This window comes from Geosmithia morbida (genome assembly GCF_012550715.1).
Source record: "Geosmithia morbida isolate 1262 chromosome Unknown scaffold_7, whole genome shotgun sequence".
NCBI classification, from domain to species: Eukaryota; Fungi; Ascomycota; class Sordariomycetes; order Hypocreales; family Bionectriaceae; genus Geosmithia; species Geosmithia morbida.
Window position 1 is genome coordinate 418,926 of NW_023336194.1, and position 9,480 is coordinate 428,405.

The following is a 9,480-nucleotide window of genomic DNA, read 5'->3' on the forward strand; positions in this document are numbered from 1 at the left end:
GAGAGGGAGAGGGAGAGAGGGAGGAACTTCCGGACCTGGAGTCTCGGTTATCAGCTGAATATGGCTGGCATCATTATACAGATTACATACTCCCATACTCCCCCCTACCTCCGTCATATGTATATATATATATATTTTTGCGTACTCCCATACTCCGTAATACGATAATCTACAGCCGTCGTCCATCATTACACTCTGACGCTGAACTGCATACATGTACAAATATTCTCTAGACGTCCTGCATCGTCTCCCATCACACGCTTCAGAGAGACATGTCGAGGTATCAGCACGGAGAAATAAAGAACGAGAGCGCTTCAAGGTATCACGCTTCAAGGTATCATTCATTAAAGTGACGCGCTGCCTTCTCAGCTCTTCGTCCCAGAAAAAATCCCAGTAGTCCATCCATGGCAGGGCGGTACATCTTCTATATCTCTTTTTTTCTTTCTTTCTGACATAGGTCTCTCCTTCTTGTCTATTCCTCTTCTCTGACCGTGTTGAAGATTATGACAGAGAGAGGACTAAATTCCTCTGAGGAATTGTAAAAAAAGAAATAATCCAAAAAAAAAGTATATATATACATATAAAGAAGATATGCAAGAAAAAGAAAGTAACAAACAGAATGGGTAATAGAACTCAGGAAAAAAGACACATTCGCATCGCACATTTAACCCCCAAGGCTGTCCCTCCCGTATGGACAGAGGATCGAGAAGAACATCCAGAGCCTAAATCACAGGCTGTATCACCGGGTTCTCATCGAGTCAGTGGGAGGCAAAAAAGGAGGAAAGAAGAAGCTGAAGGAGTGGCGGAAAGAAGTGATATACACGCCAAAGTGAGGGGCCATCCTGACCTCTTTCCGGTAGAGATGAGAGTAAAAGCAAGTTTCGAAGGAGCCAGGAGGGCCATGGTGGTTCAGCGCCTCGACTCACGCGATGGTGCCATCCCTGGAGCGGGAAATCTGGGCTGGAAACTAGAAAGGCAGAAAAAAGCGACAACAATAAGACAAATGCGCACAACGGGGGTAAAGAATTGAGGCAGAAGAGAGGATGACGAAGGAATTAAACAGAGGGAAAAGGAGGGTATGAGGGAGGGTGCAATGTTTGTCAGTGCCGTGGGTATGTGCCTGGGTTTACGTATAAGAGGGAGCGAGAGGGGGGAGGGGGGGGGGTGGGGGGGGGGAGAGGGCGAGGTAGGAAAGACGATGCTCGGCGGAGATCCTCGAATCCCCGCCTCCCCCTCCCCCTCTCACTCCCTCCCTTCCCACCCCTTGATCCCCTCTGGCGTTGCTATAAGATGTATATCGCATGTCGTCGAGAGAAGAGTGATAGGAGAAGAGCGGGGGTTGGGGGGGGTTGGGGGGGACGAGGAACCGAGGGACCACGGGCTGTCGTGGGGATTTCCCTTACAGAATCAACTGTTTCAGATTGCGCTGAATAATCATGTCCTGCACAGATCCCATGGTAATCTTCAAGAGGTTGGTGTCGGTGGCGTTGGTAAAGTGGCCGTAAATCTCCTTTTCGACATTTCGGTTGAGCGCCCGGAACTTGTCGAGGAAGTATTTGCTCGTCGACTTGTAGTCGTCCTTGGGGCCGTGGTAGTCGGTGAAACCGTAGTCGGCAATGGGACTCTTGGGCAGCTTCTCGCGGAAGAGGTCCATCTTGTTGAGGAAGAGGATCAGAGCCGACTGAGCGAACCAGTGAGAGTTGGCAATCGACTCCCAGAGCATCAGGGCCTCGTTCATTTGGTTCTGGGGTGCACGAGGTTAGCTTCGAGTCTCATCTGACCTGTTGTCGTCATCGTTCCCGAGCGTGCCAGTGCTGCCAACACCTCTCATCTGGCCATATCTGGGGTTGGGTTGGGTTGGGTTGGGTTGGGTTGGNGACGGCCAAACGTACCCCATCCTTGTCTTCCACCAAACATTGGTCGTATCCGCTAATAGCGACGAGGAACAGCAGACAGTTGACGTTCTCGAAGCAGTGGATCCACTTCTTCCGTTCTGACCTCTGGCCACCGACATCAAACATGCGGTATGTCAATTGGCCGAGGTCGAACCTCGACTCAGTGATACCCGTAGTCCGTAACCGTGAGCGGAGCAAATCCTGGTCGTTGGGGACGTAGTTTGGGTCCCAGAGACGGTCCAGATCTTGAACGAAGCTGCGAGCACTTGTTAAAGAAAGACGAAAAAGAAGACGGGCAAATGGTGGGGGGGTGGGGGGGACCTACTATCCCAGGTTGTCGTGCAGCGCGTACTCATTGCCCTTGGATATGGCCGTCTTGACACCTCCATCTTCCCAGAGAGCTTTGATAGGGTCGAGGTATTCCGACGGCATGCGCTCCTCTGAGCAGATTTCGCGATCGACGAGGAGGAGTGCCATGTTTTTCTGCACTACGTCAGCCATTGTTCACGATGGATGACCGAGACGAGTCAAGCCGAGTTCACATATTCATATGCGCCCTCCCTACGCGCGCGCGCGCGCGTATGTAGGATTGTCCGGCCTCGAAAAAAAGGGACAGAGAGGGGGGGGGGGGGGGTGTGTAGTGTGTAGCCCGGTCCATACCTCGTTTTCCGAGTTCTCAAAGTCGATTTCGAGCTCGACCATGGCGCCGTGTATCGTCTTGAAGGACTGGACAATGTTGCTAAAGATGACGGGCTTCCACTCGAGCTTCTCATTGTCGCTGAAGCCCTGGGCATAGATGAGCTTCATCTGCTTGAGGATGGTAGACTTTCCCGACTCGCCAGCGCCTAGAGGGTGGTGGGTTGATACTTGTCAGTATGCGTTTCCGGCGGTCATCCGGCACCGGTCAGGCCACCGAGCGCGACATACCTAGCAGGAGGAGCTTGACCTCCTTAGCCATCTTCTTCTCATCTTGGCGAAGCTGCTTGTCAATGTCTCGGGAGCGACCCAAGCCGCCGTCGCCCTTGGCCCGAGCACCGAAGCACATGGAGGGCATGTAGGAAGATGTGGTGGGACGGGATGTCGGTTACGGGAAGGGGTGTGGGGTGTCTGAAAGTTTCGCGCGCGCGGGAAGGGTTGGCGTGCGTATGCGATGTTCGGGCCGCACACAAGACGGGATCGTGTAGGGGCGTGTTGGTGGATTGAGACACGGGAGGTGAACGGTTGCTACCTGAATCGTGGGTAGCAGTGGCCAGCAGCAGCAGCAGCAGTACAGCTCTCGAGGAGGACCACGAGGTGGGCTTTGTTGAACAGACACTCCTTGCTTTGGGAGACGGTTGGAAATGGGTTCGGGAGGGCAGAGGGACGTGCGATTGGTGTTGCACAATGCCTGTGTGGTTGAGGATAAGCAGCGTTTATGTCGAGATGTCTATATGGGTATAGATGCAGGGGAACGAAACGGGAGAGGAGGAAAGGAAAGGGAAAAATGAACGGGAGGGAAAGAAAAAAGAAGAAAGAAAGGTATGAAGAAGAAAACGAAACAGTGCCCTTCTTTCCCTACCTTGTCTGGGAGGATGTGTCGGCCTCGGAGGGAAGAGAGCCTTGGTCAGATGTCACTTGTCCTTTGTCGTTCTAGTATTAATACCTTGGGGGGGGGGGGGGGGGATCCCTCGGGGGGTCCCTTGGAGGCCCGTGTGCGTGTGTGTGTGTGGCGCGCGAGGAAGGGCCAAGGCTTTCTGCGGCAGCGGACTGCGGGTACACCCGGTCTAACGGGCGGACAGGAAAAACTCCTACGAGAGAAGTACACGGGTACAGCGTCCTCGTACCTTGATGCGTTTCTCTCTCCTGTCTAATGCACTCGTACGGAGTACGGGTCGGAGTACGGGTAGGAAGTAATGGACGGGGCAGAAGAAAAAAAAGTTGGGAGGAATAGCGACTCCGCTACGAGTAACAGCAACGAGCTCGTACGAGTAAGCTCTGGAGAAGTGGAGGAAGGAAGGGAAGTGGAGATGAGTAATAATACTGGATACAGCGATATCCCTCCCATCTCCCATTCGCCATGGCTGTGATGGCGTATCATGAGTAATACTGCTGCTACTACATGCATGTACCGATCCATACTAGTGCTGCTAGCAGCATAGCAGCACAGCACAGCATATTTAGCGTCCGGTACGAGTTCAAAATAAGGGGGCCCGGGGAGGAGCCGAAGGGGGGAGGGGGGGAGGGGGGGGTCACTGTACGGAGCACTCGTGAGTAGATACACTAGGGCCACCACTACCGTAGACTGTCTGCACTAAGGGAGTGGCACTACGGTGAACTGAAAGGTCAGTCTACTAGTAGCCCGCAGATCCCGTGGCATGGACGGACGAACTGGTAGCAGCATGGAATCTACCTACAGTCCGCGACTCCGTATGAGCACGTATCATCCTACATGTACAGATCACACAGACTGCACATAGGACCCTGCACAGGTGTCAAAATTGATGGCTGTCACGTTCCCAGTGCCAGCAGCCAGAGCCGTCTCTGCTGCAGTGTCTTGCTGCAGTGTAAGACGTGAAATGGCCTCGAGCATGGAAACGTCGAGTCCGGGCCGTAATACGCCGCTCCTCCCCTGCAGATGGTGGACCTTGGCATGATTTGGGATGGTGCCTTTCCCCAACCCCAACGGTCCTCGTCCATTACCGGGATGGGGGATGGAGTCCTCGGGGGTCCGAGTGCAATTAGGCACAAAGCAGAGGATTATGAGCACGTACGTGCATGCAACGTATCGACACAGACATCTACGGCGCATCATCAATCTGTACATCTGTACATGCGTATACATTATCTAGGTAGAATGCCACGGCACAGCCTCGAGATTAGACGTAATGATGACATACGTATTACTCGTAGAAATGATTGTACATGTAATAACTCGAATGTGATACGGAGAATACATATATAACCACTTTCATGCCCCATCGACACGTTTCTTGCTGCAAGTGACAAGTCTCACTCTGTAATGACGTTGTGCGCACGTACGGGTGCGAATCCCCCCCTCCCCCCTTTTTTCCTGCACTTTGACCATCTTGCTGGGTCTGCTGTGCAGACAGACAGACATACGGTATGGTATCGCCATCACTCCGTACACCTGCCAGACAAGTAACGTACCAACGGTGTATTACCGACGGCCTAGCACCACTGTACGAGCACGCTGATGCTAGGCGATACCTGACCTCGTGCACTCTGCAATCTTCGTACCTGATATGCTGTACAGATACGGAATAATACAGACGACCCCTTCCCGTAGACTACGACTGCTGCTAGTGCCACTAGACTCTGGCAAGCCTCTCCACCCCCTCGGTTCAGGGAGAATATTCCTGAAACAGGGTCGTGTCAGACGAAACGCACCTGACATGCATGCGGCATAGTGCCACGAGTTGGCTGCTGATGCAATGGCGGACGAACGCAAAACACGTCACGCATGCATTTCCGCTACTACTACTGCTGCTACTGCTGCTACTGCTCGTAGTGGGCGAGGTCCCCTTGTACCTGCATCAATTCATGTACTGACCATAAGACGCTCTCCTCACACACACACACACATACACATATGTTTTTAATATATATATATATATATATATATATATATATATATCTATATACATATACATGCACTTCCATATCGTTACACATCGGTACAATCAATCGATATCCTCGGTTGCTGTATTGCTGCATCTCCCCCCCCTCCCCCTTTCCTCTCCGTCAGTAGGCTATATGCATACATGCAGTTCACTCCAGGACGATTCGTATACCCGGACTGATGTGACTCCGCCACTCCCGATACCCTACCACCCACCACCACCCCCTTGCTTCTCTTCGGTTGACAGCTCAGGAATCAGACAGGGATCGAGCATCATTGCCATGTGGTGCCCTTCTTCTTCTTCTTCTTCTTCTGCTTCTCCCTCGAGCAAGGCCCGTATCAGCCCCTGTTCCGACGACAAGGGCTCAAGTTAACGCTCTGAAAATATAGCCCAACGAGAGGGTAGTCATAGTACACGCAGTACGGGAAAGGAAGGGGGAAGGGGGGGGGGGGGGGGGAGGAGAGGAAGAAAAAAAAAGAGAGAGAAGAAAAGGCGCCATTTACCTGTTCCGTAGCGGTCATACTCCCCCCCCGTACGTGATGAGAAAAAGAAAAGAAGGAGAAGAAGGAGAAAAAGGAACGAACCCCTGCTGGCTCTAGTTGTAGACTCTATCCTCTAGGCCGTCCCTTGCACTCGTATTATTATCGCTCTCTCTGGAGAGAGGAGGCAAGGAAGAGATGAGAGAGGGTACCACATGTAGAAGGCCTGCTACCGGCGGCGTCCTCCTGACGCGGCGCTGATCAGCCTTGGGGCTTTCAATCCTCTCCTCCCCTCTTCAATCTCTTCCCTTCTCTTCTTTTCCCTACCCGTCGGTTGGAGCGCGGGAGCGGTCCGACAGATTTCCTACGAAGAAAAAGCCTCTGTTGGCGTCCTCGCTAACTCATCTTCTACTAGTCGGAGGGCAGGGTTCGAACCACGGAGCAGGGTTCAACCCGCAAGACCACACCTCCTACTCGGCCTCTCGACCAAAGTCGTAATGCAATATGAATTTAAACGGTACCCACACATACATTTCACCACGGGTTGCTCCTCCTCTTCTTCACATGATAACTTGGCAACGGCCCAGGACGCCAAGGAATGAAAAGAGACGTGGAAATCCCAATTTGGGAAGGGAGGGAAGGGGGGGCATCTTCGGGGACATCTTTTGACCCTCTCCCCCTTGTGCTGCCCTGCTCTGCCCTGCTCTGCCTTGCTTTAACCCCCCCCCCCCCCTCCCTAAAATCAATGACGAGCGTGAACGATACCGGTATTTTTATTACTCGTAGATGACACCTTGCCACCTATTGAAACTACGCACAGGATATATATTTTATGATGAATTTTTTTATTTTTATTTTTTATATACAACGTACATATATAATATTATGTACTCGTAGATGGACACGGACACGCATTATGCAGTCCTCTCTGCTCCGTATTGCTTGTTTTCCTCCCCCTCCAATCCACCCCCAACCCATCAGATCAGCATATCATCATATACTTGATCCCCTGATGCATAAGTCTACCTGACAGTGACAGGCCGGGGTCGTTCAACAAATCTCGCGGCATCGTGGGTCGGCACCTGCTGACGTTGCAGACAAGACTTCAACTTTCAATGGCAGTTGGTTCAGGGGAGGAGGGTCCGGTCCGGCTGATTGCCATGACGATATGCGACAAGAAAAGAAAATCTACTGGACTGGGCGGGAATCGAAAGGCCGAGAGAAGGCAAGCGAGAAGATGTGAAGATGACAGTAACAGCAAAATAACAAAAGATGCACAACTTTTTTTTTTTTTTCTGAACAGCTCTCCTTTTAGTCTCCCATCTCCCATACAGACATATATCAATATATTACACATGTACTTCCCGTAGCTCCTCTGCGTGACCGTCGGTCCTAACCGATTATTGTTTAACCAACCCAACCCAACCCAACGCAACGCAACCCAACCCAGCCCAACCCAACCCCCCGATAGATGCATTTCCCTTTCCTTCCAAATCTCTTCCTTTCTCGTCTGCCCGGTAATGCTCCACCCAAAACCCGGCTGTCCTCTCCGAAGAAGCTCTAGGCTCTATTGCGGTAGAGTATCGATACTTCTCGCTACCTCTACACCCATGTCCCCCCCCCCCCCCCCCCCCCTTCCCCTCGGAGGCTCATGTTTCAGTCAGGGCAGGGGAGGTTTCTTGTGACTCGAAGTGGGCGGTGGTTGACAACTGTCAACCATCCAACGGAGCACAAGACTTGTTTGAGCAGGCAATCGCGCAAAATTCGTTCAACTATCGGGATACTGACCACGCACGGTTACACTCGTACGGATAAGTACGATACTATTACTCGTACTCTGTAGTGCACGTACTCTGTAGTACACGTACTCTGTCGTACACGTACTCTGTAGTACACGTACTCCGCAGTACTCCCATGCACAGTTAGCCAGCATGACCTTATCGCTGTATCACCGCATTCCTTGCTTTGCCTTGTCGCGCGCTCTGTACAGGTGAAGCTCACAACTCAGTCCAGAGAGTTCCCCGATCCATCAGAGATGTAAACAGGAAAAAGAGAAGAAGAAGGAGAAGAAGAAGAGTCGTGATCTGATCTACATATCAAGTCATGCTCGGGTAATATCAAATCCTGTACTTGCATCCAATCCTTGCTCCTCTCGCTCTCGCTCTTCCTCCCCAATTGGCAACGAGTGAGTCCCTTCTTCCCATCTTGATGATGCATGTACTCGGTGCTAGAGTACGTGTACTTGCCATTATACGCTACCAATCCTCGCAGTGTACGTATCTGTACGGGAATTAGCAAATGGCGCGACAGACATCTTTCTCTTCTCTTCCTCCTGCCTAACTCCAATCTTGGCGACGGGACACGTTCAACCCGCCAAGTGAACGAGACCGGTTATACCCGGCCAAGCGGGGAGGGGGGAGGAGGGATGGCCGCTGCGTACGACTTCCAGCGTACGGATGACTTGCGATGCTACTACTCCGTACGTTCATGAGCGATAGCGTGTAATCCTCCCTCATACGGCAATCAAGATAATCACCAACTCCGCAGCAGCATTCACTGTCACCTGCTCGTACGAGAGTGATGACCAATACGACGTCCAAGACCTAGTCTGCTCCACAGGTCCACAGGATGTGCACATGGAAGAACGGCAACGTGGTTTTCGAAAGGGGTGTATATCGTCGTCAAAATGTCAACAGACTTGTCATCACAGCTACTGGTAATTGCGTCGAGAAGACCTCTTCCTGGCCTCTGCGTAGTAATATGACCCGTCATGATTTATGTGGGCTGTAGAATTGTACAGTAATGTATTACAGTATACGGATATGTATTATAATCTGAATTCTGTATTCTGTATTCTGTACCGGGTACGGAGTAGTGATACTCACTACATGAGAAGTCAAAATAACTATGAGTAATTGGTCGGAGGACCCGGAACCCAACAAGCAAGATAACCCTGCACACCTCCTGTCGGAAGTTAATTAAACTAGTTGACAGGAAGCCCGTACACATATCCGTCGTGTTATTAACGAAGCAGAGGCGTTATATTGCTCTCGGCAGGGGTAAGCCACGTTGTTCTCTTGTTGCTCGTGCGTGCTGCTCGTGCGTGCTGCACGTTTATACATGTAGAACTTTACGTGTACGGGCAAATCCATGTTACGGGTTTACCAAGTTCGCTATCGGCAGTTGCATTCGTATTTGACGGTCAGGTCACAGAGGTCCAGGTAGACAACACTGGAAAAGATGTATCAGTACTCTGGTGAAGGCATACAGATTACAGATGACGGAGTAGAGGTAGTCGAACTATATATATATCGGCAGTTCCGCACTGATCCAGCAAGGAGAGCTCTTGCTTTCTCGCATGCATCTGACATGGAACCTGAAGAAGGAAAAGACTTGTCCCAAGATGGGGGGAAGAATGACCAAATGGCTAGTACTTGCCTTGCCTTTCAAGCTCAAACTTGGTCGAACTTGTCAGAAGGAGAAGGA

General features: G+C 51.4%; 1 protein-coding gene across 1 annotated transcript; it reads right to left on the minus strand.

Moving 5' to 3' along the window:
* Positions 1-1,399: 1,399 nt before the first annotated feature.
* Positions 1,400-2,949, minus strand: GMORB2_6971 (guanine nucleotide-binding protein subunit alpha, other; the record flags this gene model as incomplete). Its single annotated transcript, XM_035468936.1, has 5 exons — positions 1,400-1,744; positions 1,893-2,151; positions 2,221-2,378; positions 2,556-2,740; positions 2,823-2,949. 5 exons carry the CDS (start codon positions 2,947-2,949, stop codon positions 1,400-1,402), a joined length of 1,074 nt encoding a protein of 357 aa, XP_035321316.1.
* Between the last annotated feature and the right edge of the window lie 6,531 nt (positions 2,950-9,480).